Here is an 18,717-nt window from a genome sequence, read left to right as displayed (position 1 = left end):
GCGAAGAGTAGTCCTTCAGAAAGATTATCCTCTTTACCCAATCTAGGACTGACCAGACTGAGATCCATGAATAAATGTATCAAATCAATACTACACCAGTATGCCCATAAAGAGAAGCTGTTTTTTCTTGCTTTGCATTTTTTGCACAAAAACGATGTTAAACGTAATAAACGTGACCGCATAAGGCTAAATGATTGGACTAGGAGATGCCACTATATTTCTTATGGAACAGAGCTAGAAAAAGGTATTGCGCTGCCTTGGAGCATCTCCTAAACCAGATTGAAGCAGCATGAATGTGTCCAAAGACAATTTAAAAACAAAGGCATATATGTTTTTTTTTAAAAATGCTATTGAGAATAAGCATGAATCAATATTGAAAGAAAACTCTCTACTTTACCGGTTCTGCAAAATGGCCCTAAAAGTATGCACGCTTTGACTGCATAAGTGCACCAAGGAACTGAAAGGATTCAGAGCTTTTCAAGAAAAGGGGCAAAACTTGTGCTGGTATAATACAGCAGGACTTCAGAGTGTGTGGGTGTATACACACACATACATTCAAACTCACAGAAAGGAGAGAATTAAAAAAAGATAAGTCAATCGAATACTCTCTCTTTGTTATGTATATATATTAGGTAAACTTATACTGGAAATATGAGCAGGAGTCTCAAAGATTCGCAGATTTTAGTAAAAACATTAGATTTTTTAAGACTGCCCTCCCCACTATGTAGTGGCATCCTTCATACACTATGGTGGGCATGGGCATGCATATTGCTATTGTATAACACAATAGTCCATTCTCCAACTAAAAGCAGCAAATTAAAGAGAATACATTGAGAAGGCTTCTTGTGAGAGAATGTACTCAACTTTCACACAAACAATGCATTTTCTAAGCTCAAGACCGACTATTCCCTTTCTTTTATACTGAGATACAAAGAGTCTAGTGTTTTTTCTCCTCCTCATCTATCTCCCGATTCTGGGCACGAGGAGAAGTAAAGATGAGCACTTACCAGAACTGTAGCTATCAGTAGAGGACTGTGAGATGGAGCGCGAGAGGGAGCGTCGTCCGATCTTGGTGGGACGTTTATTAAACTCTTGCTTCTGGTCTGCAAACTGGATCTGTAAACAGAGAAAAATAGATATAGAAACTTCTCATTTATAACATGCAGTATTCATACATTTTGAACAGCTCGAGAACTAAAGGACATATATCCGAAGATTTATGAATTATCACATTTAATTCACTGTATGTGTGTGGGTTGAGGGCAAATGCGAGTTGGAGTGCTGCTACGGTGGCCGAGTTTTATTTCAGTCACTGGAAGTATTCCAGCAAGGTCCTGGAGGACAAATCAGACCAATCCTCGCTGGATTCCAGGGAGATGTGCTTTGGTTCTTAATGAGGCATTAATGACCACCACAGTAAACCATTAACGCTGTACAACTGACCTCCTTTAGTCTTTGTCTAACTGAAGTGGAATGGACCATAGTTCCTTTAGCCCTGATGAAGCCAAGATCATGGGAGGGGGGAGGGGGGGGGGGGGGGGGGGTCTTTCCACTGCGGAGTGCCGGGGCCATAAAGACAGTCAACCTGCACTCAGACTAAAAGAAAACAAGATGACACTTTGAACTAAGCCATCAATGAATAGTCTCTTCTCGTTGCTGAAGGAAGCAGAATTTCCAAGAAACAACCACCATCTACGAAAGATTCTCTCTGAAGGTCAGAACAACTATATTAATAACCTCCCCTAAAGGATATAATTATACAATTGCACTCACTTCTGAAGTTATGGGTATCCATGTAAAACGTAACTAGAAGAAACTGCAACTTGGCACAGGCAGAGCAGAGCTGGCCTTCAAAAAACAGAGAAACGGTCGTTTTATGCAGGACTTCTTGCCATGATTTCTAAAACTTTGCAAGGTTCACAAAAGTTATAAAGCTTTTATATAATTTCGTTTTGTTCTTAAGGAAAACCTTTGCACTCCTCTATTCTAATCCCACAAGTGCACCATAACTGACGAAGATCCTAGTTTAGAAATGCCATCCAACTCGGACAGTTCAATGTTTCCCTGCCCACCTCTCCAGCATTTCCAACACACCCACACGCCAGACATGCTAGTTGCACTGATGCCAAATTACATTTCTTAACCAACTCTAGTAGTCGTCATCTTTCCATGCTAAACAGGTGAGTGCTACAGGCTTAGTTAGGGTAGTCCGAGTCAATGTATTTATGCAGCAATGTAGGACCAAACTATGCAGCCTGCTGATCAAGTATTTATCTATATAAAATTCCGTGACTATAGGTGAATTATGCAGTACACTCAAAGTGGAACAAAATGAATCCCCGTGTTTTAAAAAGTTTCTCAACACGTTTCTTAAGAAAACATACATCTTCAGCAGATACTGTAAAAAATATTATATAAAAAACTATTATTGTTTTTACGAAGCAAAGCATAACATTGTATTAATTCCTTCTTCCCAAAAGTGAAATCGTTTGTATAAATACTGTACAACGATGCACTGAGCAGTATAGATTTATAGTAATTACGGTGTCTCTTCTAAGCCTGTGTATTCCAACTCTATTTTTAAACTGGCTTCCTGTAGATTCATACTTGGTGCGTTCTCTGTTCACACTACATTCTTAAGGACCTATCCCCTCAAGAACCGGATCAGGAACAGTGGTTCACATTACATATTTATTGTGAAAGCATCTCTCAAGAAGGCACTTTGAGTGTATTTTCATCTTCAGCCGATGTAGCTGAAAACATTTTGCAGAGAGCTAGACAGGACTTAAATCGCTAAATGTATGTGGTAATGAACGTGAGGAGTGTGTATCTTAAACTTATTCATAAAGATTTAAATTTACAAGCAGATTATGCTTTCTTAACACCCTTATTTAATGTTACAGGATCAAAAGTGTAATGCGTCCTACATTTTTCCACAATATAACCCTTTGAGGACCACGTCATCTGCAGAGGCTTTAACAAAAGTATGGATTACCTTTTGACTCCATGTCAAAGACATCTAGTTTCCCGAGGTAAGGTTTAATTTAGCACAGTAGTGTATTTTGAGTGTTATGGCCTTGGGTTACATCGACTTAATTCATTGGACAACTGAACACATTAAGACTAGCACACCTGATCCAAACTAGCGCCTGGAAGCAGCTGCAAGATTGCCGACGCTATGTACATACCACATAATGATTTGTAAAAGGAAAGTCTCAGACTGGTAAGTTGTTCTCATGACATGGAGCCAGCATAACACGGGGCAATTATTGAATGACTGCCCACTGGAGGCGCGTCCAAGATGTGCAGACCATTCTGTCTCCTGGCAGGGTCAAACATCATCTGCTAAAACTCAGACCTTGAGGGGTAATCACAGTGTACAGAACCAGCACAAGAACCCAGGTCCATCTTTTAACACTGGGAGAGTAGGACTAGGGTGCTCTTTGCTGTACATCGGTGAGCACCACAAACTTTTCTTTCCATTTATAATTCCCCAGAGCAGCTTGAAACTGCTTTAGGGCAATGCAAACACTAAAAGTAACCAGTATGAAAGACCATGTTCCCTCCACTCCTCCCCTGCATCCTCATTAAATCAGAATCGTTCTACTGCTGTAATATCCATTCCTCCCTTACCTCTACTTTCGTACAACTGCATTTAATAGCAGCCTGTGTGTGGTACACCAAAATTAGCAGAGAATTTTACTTAATTTATTTTATGACCCTATCCTGTTCATGTTCATGTTCGTACCTTCCTTTGTGCTTTTAAACTATGTGCTCAGTAGCAGCCTGTTGAAATAACCGTGATTAGTATAGTAGTATGGGTAACAAATAGTATGTGTAAAATCTAGTGTGTCTGAGATAGGAATTACATCCTAGTAGGTGGTATCTAAACAGCAACAAAGGTCTCTTTAAGGTCAAGTAGTCAGTGACTTGCAATGAAATGCCCATAAACCAATCCCAAGTAAGAACAAGATGAGTGTTGATGACACTTTGGACCATGTAACCTGCATATTTGTTTCGCAGAGTGCCACTGCAGAAAAGGATTACCCAACCACTGCCATACCCTGAACTGCACATGAAACTTCACAACGAAAGCAAACACAAAACCCATCCTTGGTGAAGCAACAGAAATCATAAGAAAATGCAAAGAAGCGGCAACTGTGTGTAGGGCAGATGTTCCTCACTGTCAGCGGGCTCGCTCAGACCGTGCATGCAAGTTGCACAAGCGAGAACAATGAAATAGTTACTTAAAGTTTTCAATTATTTTTCTTGATTGCTTTGGTTCAACAACACGTTCTGCTATTCTGCATCAGTTTAGAGCATAATCCCGATATACAACAAAAACAAATCTGGTATCAATGTGCTATGACAGCATGGATTTGTTGTGGTCAGATGTGCTCCAGTACACCTCAACAGTGAGTGCAGCAAACGGTATCTCCCCTTCCTTCCTTGTGCATCAACTGCACAGCACCACCGATACAAAGCCAAATGGCCCTTGGAGAAATCCCAATGAGTACAAGAAGGACAGAGTTGTCTTTACTACTCTCCAAAATCCATGATGGACTCGTCGCTCATGCAAAAGCCCTCGAACCATCGATCTGCAGAAACCTGAAACGTGAACACTCTGATCATTTCTATTAAATTCCAAAACTTCTCTTAAAGATCTTACCATATCAACACAGTCCATTCTTATTTGCACAGGAAACTATGGCGTTTTTGGGAGCAGTCGGTCTTTCGCAGTATTACAACACCACGACTTCTTGGAATCACATTTGTAGACTTCGAAATGCTTCAACTCTTCCATAAACATCGGACAAAATCCCACCAATAAAATTGCATTAATATGCAGGGGGAAAAAATCACTTCGGTCATAGATTTGTCCTCACCTGGGATTTTAACCCAGAGCCTCCGTTCACACTGTATTTCTTCTTGTTGTTGAGCATGGCGACAATCCTGAAGAACAGCCCGTAATCCCTCCGGCAGGACTGCGCGCCGTAAGGCCATCCATTTATACCTTGGAGCAACTACGATCTCGCTGGGTCTGGTTCCAACCTGCCCGAATGGCTCTCTGGTCTGGCCTGGCCTCCAGCGGATCGCTTGGCAGACATGAACCCCAGTCTTTAATGAGGCATTCCTGCTCGCGTCGTTATAGGTACAGCCCAAGTAATTAATGTCATCTTGCTGACCTCTAAACTGTTAGTAGCAGTCCAACAAGGACCAACGTGTGCGCACATTAAAATGGCTCACTCATGTCCCGAGCACGCTTCCTAGCCCAGCTGTAATCGACTTGTTAATTAGGTCTGCTTTGTTCTAGGCCCTTCTCTGCAGTGTATGGTGGCACAACACATTGCCACACTTCACATGCTTCAAAGAAAAGGTGCAAGAGGGTGGTTATGTTTTTTTCATGTATAGTGCAGGACCGTGCCAGGTCATTCTGTAGCTGTGGAGTAGACCCAGGAAGCTGTGATCCATCATTTATTTGCAGGACCCGTCACTGTTCGTCCTGGTAAGTATTGGTATCAGTGGTGAGCACGGTCTTTCATGATCTGCGCAAACCGTCTGAAAAAACTCTGTTTATGTTCATGGAATCCAGAAACCTTCAGTTCAGTCAGTGAATGTGGTTTAAAGCCGGACTTCCGTGTTTCAAAACATATAAACACAGTGTTCGTTTCTCCAGCAGCCACCTAAATCACACAAGGAGCTAATGTTAGGATGCATGAAGTCCCGTGGAAGTAAACGGCAGGTGAATAACTGCTCTAACACTGCCTCTGGGGAGCTCCATTCAGCCCGAGTTGTCACCCCAGCAGGATAATGCCCTTGGTGATGCCATGCAAAGGGCTGAGTGAGCATGAATGCTTGTCAAATCTCATCCTCCTCCATCCACCAGGTACAAGGCATCACTAGTAACCTGTCGTATATCCAAATTGTAAAAAAATGTATCAATATATTTAAACTTTTGCATTCCGAGGGCAGTACATGAGCATAGGTGGCAGGGTAGGGATGAAAAACAGGGCAGACGTGGGCAATGGAGTCAGTGTCACATAACGAAAGGGTGGCAGAAGTTGACAAAAGCAGGAAGAAAAAAAACATTTCGGTCAGTGAAAGTACCACAAGTAAATATCTTGCAAAACCGTTCTGAAGCAAGCAGGGCGACGATTAGGAAGGAGGATTGTATGCACTTAACCTAGTACAGGGCTCCGGAAATATAGATTTGAATATAAAAGGGCTGTGGGTGATAAGACTTAATTTCCCCAGTTCAATGTATACAACCACTTTTGTACTATTCAAACGCGCTCACACACACACACCGACTCAACAGGTCAAACTGTGCTCTTTACTATGTGGCACTTACATCAGCCTAAGCAAGTTAGAGAGTTGAGAAGTAGCCACATCACTCTGAAGTAATGGTTAAGAACACAGCTGCTGCAGAGCAAACTATCCGGTTACCTTTGCAAGGGCAAATACAATAATCCTTTGTGAAGGCACACCCAAGCTCTTTTGCCTCTTATCAAAGTAAAAGAAAAGGATGCTCCAATAAAAGCAAAGGCAAGGAGCATACCTGCACCACATCAACCCTAAAAAAATGTATTGTCCCTGCATCACAGCAGGACCCACAAACTGCCAACAGTTCACAAAATTAAATAAGGCACCCCAATACCATCGTCTTGGATGTCAACCCTAGCGCTCAAGTCATGTATGAAAATAAGCTCTTCCTGACAATTGTCACAATTTAATCACCTGTCGATGGGACTTCTTCCAATGACTCCCACCGTTACCTGCAACAAACATGGCTGCTCATCATAACCACTAAATCAAGTAACAGTGCTTGCTTTCAAGCATATAAAGAAAAATAATAATTACAAATATAAAGGGTCGTCACAAAGATAACTTGATAAAACTCCCACTTCGCTGATAAAAATTAATGTCCTTTGTACCTGCTCAGAGCAGACTATATCTGCCCAGAGTTGTGGCACTCTGAATTAACTGAAAGGGGACACGCTTCACGCAACAGACATTACAAAGCAAGCATTGACAAAGCCAATAGATCTCGCAAGGCAAGCTGTTGTGGTGGTGGGGACTTTATTTTTTATAGCAATTACATGACACGAGATGTGGCAACAGGGCAAATGTATGCTCTTTACAGTCAGGAATTTAAGTGAGCCAGCGAAGATGCTCACAAAGCTAATCGCATGCTGCGTGACGTGTGATCTGCCCTGGACTAGTTTCAATCCAGGCAGGGCCACTTCACGCTTTATCTTCCCAAGGTCAACAGGTTTAGCATCAGTGAGCTGAGCAATTGTAACACTTGTTGTTTACAACACTTTGAGCTCTCTAAAATACTGATATTAAACACTATATAAAAAACAATTAAATATATTTCTGTACATGGCAGAGAAAATTTCATAACGTGGTCCCTTGGCATAAGGACTAGAGAGGAGTAGGAACACTATCAGCATTTATAGGCTATTTCACTCAAAAAGTGCATATGATAAACTTGGTATTAATCAATTAAGCACGTTTGAGTCCACAACTAGGTTCACAGTTAAAAAGATGTTGAAACTTAGCCTTCCCTCACAAGGCTATCAACATGTACATTTTAAAATTTCTAATTGCAATTATTGCATGCAATTTCTTTTAGGACATAATGTGGTTTAAAGTTTAAATATTCGAACATATTTCCTACCAATGAAGCTGCTTCTATGCTTTTTTGTGCTACAAATAGTTCTACTGACAATCGTTTTTTGCGTTGCCATGAGGCTCATAAGCAATTTAACTTACTGGAGTTAATTACATTTAATTGGCAGTTCTCACAAGTACATATACTCTTCTAGGCCCGAAACAGACAATACAGGTTTTAGTGGAGTGTGAGGTTGGGAGTTTTGGGCTGCTATGCATTACATCCCCGTCACCCAGGCCTCCAAGTAGACAGTTTGCTGGGTGCAAAAAAACGATGGTCCTGTCGAACCTTTAAAGAGTGGGATAGATGCGGAATCAGGGTTGAAAGAGGCAGGCGACTGAAAATCCTTTTCTACACATTATCACTGGTATACTTGCAATGGTTAGCTGCAGAGACACAGGGTTTGATGCAGAGAGTATGGAATGACCTTGTCACGTGATACATTGATTCGGGTACCAGACTTTCAGTGAACAAGTTACTGCATTCTGGAAGTGACCGATTTGCTACAGGTGAATCTAATCAACAGCACACACATCTAAAAACGGCAAATGGTCGAAGTTCTTGGAGTTAAGCAAAACGATCAAAAGCACTAATTAGGGACACCAAAAACATTAGCCATATCAATTCTAAGGTATGTATGCCTGGCATAAAGTTTGCTCATTCCTACGGAATACCAGGACACAAATTAGCAACCAACTGCTTTACCAACGTCTTAGTGGAGATTATGGATGAGGTATTTTCCCTCAAAGTGAAAAGAATCAAGAGAAAAAGACACTACTCTAGTTATGCAAAATAACTTCATAAAAAAGTCCTCAGACTCGCTGAATGTTAAACATACCTATAGTGCCAGAAGGATTAACAAAAAACATGTCTTTGAAGATAATTCAATGTCTATTAAATCTCAAATTGAGGCAACCGAAAAGAGACCAAAAAGCTTTTTGAAATAATCAGCCATGCCACAAAGCCCATAACTCTGCTAGACACAACTGAACTGGAAAAGAAATGTGAGGATTTTGCTTGCTTCTTCGATACCAAGATCAAAAAGATTGAAGTGTTTTTTTCAAAATAAGCGAACTGTATGCAATAGAAAGTCTACAAACAACTAGTCCAATTTCAGAGTTATGTCACAAACTGAATTTCAAAGGACTCTGCACATACAACCTTTCATGTCACCTCTCGGATCCTTTACCTGCTAGTGTGGCAAAAGAAATGCATAATGGCCAAGTTTCATTGGTCTAGAATCCCTGCAAAAAGAGAATCTCCTGGAAGGCCTAAACATTAGCCGGATGTTGCCTCTATTAAAAAGTCTGTGGACTTCCATGTCTTGCCAAACTCCTTTAAACCAGTGGCAACACTCAAGTAAAACAATTTATAAAGAACAAAACCAATTTACTGAGTTGCGTTCTGGGTTAAGACCTGTTCAAACTAAGGAGTTGGCTATCCTGCAAATCACAGATGATGCTCTTCTCCTCCTGGACAACGGGGGCTTATGTCGGCTAACTCTATTCAACCTTTTGACGGCTGTTGATACCATGAACCACAACATCCTCACCACAACCTGAAAGATCTCGTGGGTATTGAAAGCAAAGTTTTGAATGGATTCAAATCATACCTTGCCAATCACGTTAAGTGAATACAAATATATCACAATTACTAACCCAGTAACTGGCTCTGAAGGGGTACCTCAAAGCTTCGTATTAGCTCATGCCTTAATATTTATATTGAACTTGTGAATCATAGCTTAAAAGATTACAGCATATCCTATCACCAATATGCTAATGACACTCCGCTATACCCGAAAGTTATTCTCATTCCACCGCAGGCACCATCAATGCCGGCTCAAGAATGATGTTCTCCCACTGTCTAACAGAATCTCTAGGCTACGCTTTGGACAACAGGATGGATCAGCTCAAACATTTAAATAGCTACATCAAGAGCTACCCTGTCTCTTGCAACTATAAATATTGATTAGTTCACTACTGCGGTGTCACTGTGGATAGTACAGGGTCCACACTGAAACATGAGAAACATGAGCAAACATGAGAGCAACACAAGAACATAGATGAAAATAATTACTATTCACAGGGCTGGTTATGCCCTTAGACAGCACAGTGAGCTTTTCACTTCAGGTATGTATGCTACTCATGAATTACAACCAAGCGAAACTGCTTGCCCTCTGTGCACTGTTGCTTGTCCCTGTTGGGAATTTGTAACAAAAGCTAATCAAATATGCTCAAAAACATTCCACAAAATGTTCAACTTTGGTTTTGATAAATGTTTTTTTACTGAAAGTTGATAGTCCATCAGAACATTATTATGATTGATAATATCCAGTGTACATATACGATACATTCCTTTGGAAATCCAATATTTTTTTCAATAAATGCTCATCAGCCCCTGACGAAGGGCCGTGGGGCCCGAAATGCATTGGGCATCTGAGCATTTATTGAAAAAAATATTGGATTTCCAAAGGAATATATCGTATATGTACACTGGATATTATGAATCATAATAATGTTCTGATGGACTATCAACTTTCAGTAAAAAAACATTGATCAAAACCAAAGTTGAACATTTTGTGGAATGTTTTTGAGCATATTTGATTAGCTTTTGTTACAAATTCCCAACAGGGACAAGCAACAGTGCACAGAGGGCAAGCGGTCTCGCTTGGTTGTAATTCATGTTTCAGGCGCAATTGGGACATTGCGCGAACCTCAGTAGCACGCATGGAGTATTTTTTTCATACAGTTGATAAAAAGTGAAGTAACTTAGGAGTGCCCTTCCCTAAAATATTTATGTATGCTACTCAGTCATTAGCCAGTTCATGTTCCTGAATGAACGATGGAGAAGTGGCTAGGCCTACCAGTATCCAACCCTGCCTCTATCTTTCAGTGTAGTAGACAAAAAAGTGTTATGCTGTATGCGCTCTGTATTGTGATAAACACCGTAACGGAGGATAAAAACGTAACCAGGAAATAAGTTTAAGTTTATTTAGTTGTAGTTGCCTGCAAGTACTAAACTTTTGGACAGGTTATGACCCATCTCAGGAGGAGGTTAATATGTCTATTTATGGCACTTTCTTCGGGGCTGAAGACAGTTGTATGGAGTAGGTGGTCTCCAAATCCATAACTTCAACTAAAATAAAAGCAGTACAGAAGGTCAAGTTACCTCCGGTGAAGCCTTATCTGGTAGACCTAATCTAGGTGCAGATTCCTTACCTTTGAAGATCCCAGGCGTTAGGCTGGATCCCAAAACTTTTGCTCGAACAATACCCTTGCGTGCTGGTAGGTGGTGTCAATCGGCTACGCATGACGTAGTCGCCCCCGGAAGTGACGTAATGCGTCACCTATTGAGGCACCCCCTTGGCGCCCTGACATCAGTTACCTTACATGACTTAACACGCGAGGAGTGTGGAGCCATGAAGTACACTGACAGTGGTGTGCATGGAACAACTAGGGCCCAGAAAGGGACCAGCCATGACGTTAAAAACCTGTCCACTGTGCGGGAGGATGGATGGCTCGGTAAGTAATTTGTGGCTAGATTATGACTATAACAGAGAAGGCGTTACAGAAGTTAAGTAACTTGTCCATCTAATAAAGACATCTAGCCGCATATTCCTTACCTTAGACTGATACCCAAGCAATACAATCCACAGATGACTGACTTATGCATAAGTTTAGTCCAGGTAGTCTTGCAGGACTGAGCAGCCAATAAGGCAGTCTGTTCAGACCGGACTGTCCAGGCAATAGCGCTTAGTGAACATGTGCAGTGATGCACACATTGCTGCCTGACAAATGGTAAGGACTGGAACACCATGTTGCAATGCCGTGGTATCCGCATTAGCAGAGGTGGACGGAGGTGTTAAGCCTTCAGGAGGCTGTTTCTCGGCCAGACCACTGAAAATTTGGAGGCAAAGGATAAATCAGAGAGACAGTCCTCTTCTGCACTGCATGACCTCTCTTTTATCCAACGAACTCCACGAAGAGGTGGTCGTCTACCCAGAACTCTTTAGTGTGGTCAAGGTAGAACGACAACGCTATTGTTGGGTCCAGATGGTGGAGTCTCTCCTCCTCTTTAAAGGGGTGCAGAGGAGAACAGCAAGTGGGGAAGGTGTCAGATTGCCCCACGTGGACTGGTGTTACTACTTTTGGTAAGAAAGAGGCCCTAGTGCAATGCACCAACTTTTCAGGGCAGATGGTCAGGTAAGGAGGCTTTGATGACGGAGCTTGCAATTCGCTCACCGTCCTGGCAGAAGTTATGGCCACTAGAAAGGCTGTTTTGATGGTAAGCAGCCGGAGGGGGCAGGTGTGCAGAGGTTCAAATGGAGCACACATTAGAAAAGTGAGAACCAAATTAAGGTCTCACTGAGGAATGACGAAAGGCAGCAGAAGGAAACCTATATATCAGCCCCTTAAGGAATCAATTTACAATAGGGGATTTGAATAAGGAGAGTTGGTCTGGCAGCCTCAAGAAGGTAGACAGGGCCAAAAGGTACCCTTTGAGAGTGCCCAGAGCAGAGCCCTGCTGAGCAAGGGTCAAAATAAAGAGGACTTGGGAAAGCAAAGCAGAAAGAGGGTCAATAGATTTTTCTGTACAATATTTTGCACATTTTTGCCACCAGCAGGCGTATACGGTCTTGGTAGAGTGACATCTGGCTGCCAAAATTACACTGCGGACTATCAAAGGGCGGTTTAATGCTATCAGCTGCTTCCACTCAATCTCCATGCAAGTAGGCGTAGAGTTAACAGGTTCGGTGAAGGACCCTCCCCTGCTGCTGTGACAAAAGATCCTCCAGAAAGAGCAACCTGATCGGAGGAACAATGCTCAATTGGAGAAGCTCGGGATACCAGAGTCTCCATGCCCAGTCTGGAGCCACAAGAATAACTTGCACCTGGTTGCTCCTGATTTTCTTGAGCACTCTGGACAGCTCTAACCAAGACTCTCCCCACTTCTGACAGAGACCGTGCGCCACCTCCAGATGGAGACACCATTCGTTACCCGCTAGGCATTAATGGCAGAGTTTATCTGCCCTGGAATTTAGGGAACCTGCCAGGCGCTGAACCACCAGGGACATGCCCTGCTGTTCCAGCCATGACCATAGACACAGGGCCTCCTGACAAAGGGGTCACAACTCCCCCCCGTCCTGTTTGTTGTAGTACCACATGGCGGTGGTGTTGTCAGTGAACACCTGAACCAACTTACCCTCGAAAGAAGAAAAGCTTTCAATGCCAAGAAAATTGCTCAGAGCTCCAGCAAGTGGATGTGGAGACCAGAGTCCTCTGATCAGCACCACTCCCAGATGGCTGCCACATCCCAGAAGTGAAGCATCTGTCACTACTGCGCGATCCGGGAGAGGGGTCTGCCTGTGACCCAATCACAGTTGGTCAGCCACCACTGCAGGTCCTGTGCAGTTCTCTCCGAGATATGAACCAAGACGGAGAGATTACCTTGATGCTGCGCCCACTGGAACTTCAGGTCCCACTGTAGAGCCTTCATATGCCATCTGGCATGTGGCTCTAGCAGGATGCAGGAGGCTATGAGACACAGCAGCCTCAGAGTCAGTCTCGCCGAAATCTAAGATAGAGGGAAAAACATTGGTATCATAGCCTGAATATCCTGGACTCGCTGCTTGGGAGGATAGGACCGTAACTGCACCGTGTCCAGAACAGCTCAGTTGAAAGGGAGCATATGAGATGGAGTTATATATGGCTTTGGCACGTTGATAGTAAACCCCAGTGAAAGCAGGAGGTTCGCCATAGTATGGATGTGGGAAACGACAGCCTGGGGCGAACCCGCCTTCAACAGCCAGTCGTCGAGACGGGGGAAGACTGGCACTCACGATCTGCGCAGATTCGCTGCTACCACAGCCAGCACCTTGGTGAATACTGAGGGGCACTGGTAAGGCCAAAAGGAGAGTACTGTGAACTGAAAGTGCCAACAACCTAGAGTGATCTGCAGGCAACACTGATAGGCAGGCAGGACAGGAATGTAAAAATAGGCGTCCTGCAAGTCCAACGCTACCATCCAATCTTTCTCTGGCATCTACGGCAGACAACACCAGACCCAGAGTGAGCATCTTGAACTTTTCCTTTCTGAGGAAGTAGTTGAGGGCTCACAGTTCTAGAACAGAACAAACGCTCTTGCCTTTTTCTAGGGACCAGAAAGCAGCAGGAATAGCAAACACAGCCTACTTCTAGCACCGAAATCCTCCCTATGGTTCCCTTGGCCAAGAGAACCATGACTTCCTCCCGAAGCAAGGCCAGGCGATCCTCTGTCATCTGATGGTAAGGCGGAGGCATGGAGGGCAGGTGGTATTCTTGAAAGATAGGGCGTAGCCCTTCTGGACTATCTGAAAAACCTACTTGTCCAATGTGATGTTTTGCCAGGTGTGGAGGTGATGGCTGATCCTGCCACCAACTGGCTGCTCGTGATCCTGAAGGGCAAGACTAAGAAGGTTTAGAAGCTGCAGAGGAACAAGTGGACTCATTGGACCAATAGACGTCTGATCTACAGGGTCAAAAGGAGCTGCTTCAACTGCAGAGTAGAGGTTGCTGAACTTGTGCAGTCTTGTGGTTGGGATATGGCTGGCGCAGCTGAAAGCTTCTTCCCTGGCCATTAAAAGGATGAACAGCACCGAGAGGCCCAAGGACTTAGTAAAGCAAGCAAGTCCTTAAAGAGCTCCAGGGCCATATCTGCCTGGTCTCAGAAGAGACTGGTGCCATCAAAGGGCATGTTCATAAGAGAAGTCTTGACATCACCAGAAAAGCCATAAAGTCCTCAGTCAATCATGGCATGGAATAGTCACCGTGGATGACATTGCTCGGCCTAGCGCGTCAGTGGTGCCAAGCCCATAATGAATGGAGAACTTAGCCGCATCTTGCCTGTCCAATACTGCTTGAGAGAGAAAGGCCCTTGTCTCCCCCAGAACCTGTGGCAGCACCTGCGCAACAGTTCCCCACAAAGAGTGGGCGCAGCGGCCCAGTAGGCAAGCAGTGTTCACTGACCGCAATGCAAGGCTGGCGGAAGAAAAAAAAAATGTCTTGCCCCAACTAGCCAGCCTCCGAGATTCTGTGTCCGGGGATGCGGAAGGGAACGCACCTTCTGAGATAGATGCTTGGACCACCAGCTCTCAGTGGTAGAGTGACTGGTGAGGAATTTCCGGTTGCCAGTGCAAGGATATGGAGGTGGGCGATGAGCTTATTCACAGGAGCCCCTGTACTGGGCTTGGACCAGGTTCCCAAATGGACATCAGTCAAGGCCTGTTGAAAGGCAGGAGGGGTTCAGAGTAGGTGACACTCTGCTGCAGGACCTCAGTCTAGAAGATGTTAGTTTTGACATCCACCGAAGGTCCAGGACCATGGCTGCCCTTCTCCCCACCATAGCATATAAAGCTTCCTCCTCCATACCCACAATAGGGGAAGAAAGCAGTCCAGACTCCAGGGAGATATCCAGTCCACTGGCCTCACCCAGTTCCTCATACCAGTCCATTCCATGCACAGGCTGGTCTTGTAAAGGGTCCAGCGATCCCTACAAATCCACCTCCACTCCTAGTGCCTCACAATAAGGCAGATGAACCAGCCTAGGACCCAAGGGTGCAGTCAGTGCCGAAATCCATGTCAAAAGGTGCCAATCCAGGTCATCGGGGATAAGGATGGGGCTGGCGCCGGAGGTGTCAGGATTCTCGGTGTGGTGGCGGTGCCGGGGAAGGTCTCAGAGGGCGGGATTCGCCTGTGCGGAATCCAATTGAATTCCCTCTTAGTCTCTGGGGCCTGAGGGCACACAAACATCAGGCATATGGCTTCATAGAAATCATTCAGTTGGGCAAGGGTGGCTCCAGCTCTGTCAATGCAGGGAAGCGCAGAGCTGAACCACGCACAGGTTCCGCAGAATGAGACCTAGCACATCAAGGCAATTCCGTCATGTCGGCTGATGGACCGGAAGAAGAGGAAGCAGGTTTCGACTTCTTGCATATCTTATGCCTCTTACCTGACCGACTCGACAACTTAGAGCGGTGGGATGAGGCCTTAGGACTCTCGGAGCAGCGGTCAGACCTTCCTCTCGACCGGGAACGAGACCTCCAAGGCGAGCAACGTGAAGTCAAACACCAGGCCGCAAGGAGCTTTAGGGACCACTCCCTCAAAGCCTTTGGAGCCATGGCCCAGCAGTCGGAGCATAACCTTGAGTCGTGGTCATGCTCCAGGCACCAGAGACAAATTGTGTGGATCCATCACAGACATGGCACAGTGGCAGGTGCCACACGGTTTGAATCCAGAAGTCTTCAATGACAGAGGAAAAACCTGCACACCAAACATCGTACACAAAATGTCGAAAAAAGGCTGTCAAAGTGACAGAGGGTAGCACTCTTTAAGATATGCGCTAGCTGGCGCAGAAAGAAAAGAACAGACGTCGGCGTGTTGAGGTTACACCTATATAGGTGACACGGACGTCATTTCTGGCGCAGACAACACAGACGTCACGCGAGCTGACTGATGCCACCTACAGGTGTGCAAGGGTAATGCTCGAGCAAAAGTTTCCCGATCCAGCCTGACGCCTGGGATATTCTTAAATACGGAATCTGCGGTTAGATGTCTCTATCAGATAGAACGTCCTGGCCAGGTAAATTAGAATATAAAGTGTCAGATAATCAGAAAAATGAAGGGGACAGTCTCTACCTTTTCCCAAACGTTCCGCATCATACCAGATCTACCATTGATGGATTTAGGTGCAATTAGCGCATGATTACACTGATTGGTGAAACTGTGAATTGAATTAAATAATAAAACAAACATTTGTTTTAAACATTAACAATAAATGCATGAATGCACCTAGATAATGGTGTAGCCTGCCACACTGATTATACCGTAGTAAGGATCTGTATTAAGTCAATGTATTATTTTCTTGGTGTACCTAAAAAGATTATTATGCACAAGCAGAAGAAGGACTTCGTACAAATACATAAATCTATAGCTCACAATAGTAGCAGTTCAAAGTGTCTTTAATTTTCGTCTGAAATGGCGACCCAAAAATAAAACATTCATATTTGGCATATTATTTACTGATTCACAATCTGTGGCCATCCAAATGCACAGACTTTAATATCATGTCCAATGAGACTATAAGGTAAGATGCCATTCCAATAGTGAATCGTAAGTTAAATCTAATCAGAAGTACCTGGCAACATCACCGAAAAGAAACTATTGACACTCGATGAGGTGGAACTAATATTACATTTAAGTGTGTGGAAAGTTAGAAGTAATGACATTCCTCTTAGGAAAAGCCTCAAAAGGATCATTACACAGTCTTACCATGGTGTACCAGTGATCAGAATGGGTGTTTGATAGGACCATATGTGTACATGCAGTAAGGGCATACAGCTCAAATCTCTAACAGCATGCATAAAACATGGCATACCTTACAAAGTGATAGTGTACTGAATGCTACAGAGAGGGAGCACAAGCAGCAGCCATGCAGATTAAAAAGGCAGCGGCGCTTCGGGCTAGAACAGGGCACTATTCTTACCCAAAAGTCGTACCCACATAATGCTTCAGTGTTATGGATTTTGATGCAGCTGAGAACAAAACTCACTTCACTTTGAAGTGTATAGGACTATGCAACTAATACTTGACTGGGGCTTCTTTTGAGTGATTGATAATCTGGATGGGAGGAACATCAATCTACAACCCTCTTACTCCATTTGCGGAGTTCAAACAAATACCTAAGGGCAAAAAAATGCAAATTACTAGCCAACATTCCATAGGAAATTCAAACCTTTTGCATCAAAACAAGACCTAAAAGTATCCATTCATATGTTGGTTTTATCCATACTAGGCTACGGAAAAGGTAGTTCCATCAAGTATTCCAAAAATGAATGTAGCCTATATTAAAGCAGTCTTCCATAACGCAGCTCATCTGATCTCAGGGGCTGACCACTTGGGCGACATCACTTCCCTCATCAGTTCCCTGAGCAGGCTGCGTATCCAGGAAACATCCAATCTAAAACTTGTCTGTACAGGTCATAAACGTGTCCAGTAGCATCAACAACACTGCCTGGCTAATAAACTAAAGTTCTCTTTCATAACAGTCAACTTTGTAGTATAGACTCACTAGTACTTGAAATTTCAGCTTTTCAGAAAAAAAAGGCACCTCGAAAACAATCCTTCTTAGACTGTGGACCTATAGTATAGAACTCTAACCACCCATAGCCCGTCCACACTTCCCAAAAAAGTATTTTTAAAGCTAGTAACAAAGGTAAAGATTTCCTACTCAGCAAATACTTTACAAGCTCCTAATATCAACATAACTGAATTCATTAGGAGTAGAGTAAATGTTTTATGGCTTTCATCACTAAGCTTTTTCAGAGAAGTCCCCCTGAAGCAGAAGCTGGGTTATTGAAAGCCCTATATGACGGGACCCGTTCCGGGCCCAAATTGGTATATCAAAGAGTTGACTCAATAAGGACCTTAATCTTTGGAATATGACTGATTACTATTTGAATTTGTTTCCAATGAACTACTTAATTTGGTAGAACAGTACTCCGTGCTCCAATGTCTACACAAACTATGCACTGACACCATCACTTAATGAGACACAGACTTTGGAGCATTGTTTTTTAGGCCGAAGCCTATCCGACAACACAGCTGTCTGGTTTGCTGAAGATATCTTGGCGAAAATTAGAAAGATTCCAAGGGAATGCATTATGCCCATTGCCTGCTATTGGCTTTGTGGTTTGTAACTCAAGTTTCCCGGCTATCTATTTTCTGTCTCTATTTGTTTTAGGCTTTTCAGTTATAGTTCGTCCCTTCCATTGCCTAAACCTGGTTTACTGTATCCTTCTGAGATATCACTTCCTGAGAACAGGTCTTTAAATAGTTATCTTCTCACATTTACTGTTTCCCAGAAAACTACAAACGGGCGCGTGGAAACCAACTACATAATTTACACTACAGCCTTAAACATATCCTGCCTATGACAAAACAGTTTTAAAACTTTTTAGTGGATGTGTGTGTTGTCAACAATGAAATAGGTGAACATTTTCTACT

The 18,717-nt window shown here is 43.5% G+C and overlaps 1 protein-coding gene across 3 annotated transcripts in view; it reads right to left on the bottom strand.

Annotated features, from left to right (window-relative positions):
- Positions 1–18,717, bottom strand: part of AHCYL2 (adenosylhomocysteinase like 2) — a 484,174-nt gene that overhangs the window by 300,841 nt on the left and 164,616 nt on the right. For 2 of the 3 annotated variants that reach the window (XM_086918893.1, XM_086918894.1), the window contains exon 2: positions 1,008–1,116. In XM_086918893.1, coding sequence (XP_086775019.1) covers positions 1,008–1,116 — 109 coding nt within the window. Of the gene's footprint in view, positions 1–1,007; positions 1,117–4,669; positions 4,822–18,717 lie in introns of those variants that run through there. The other variant, XM_086918895.1, reaches the window with a different exon arrangement.

The sequence above is a fragment of the Lissotriton vulgaris genome, chromosome 1_1 (assembly GCF_964263255.1).
Source record: "Lissotriton vulgaris chromosome 1_1, aLisVul1.2, whole genome shotgun sequence".
Taxonomy (NCBI): Eukaryota; Metazoa; Chordata; class Amphibia; order Caudata; family Salamandridae; genus Lissotriton; species Lissotriton vulgaris.
Note: the sequence above shows the minus strand (reverse complement) of the source record. Positions and strands in the feature narration are given on the sequence as shown.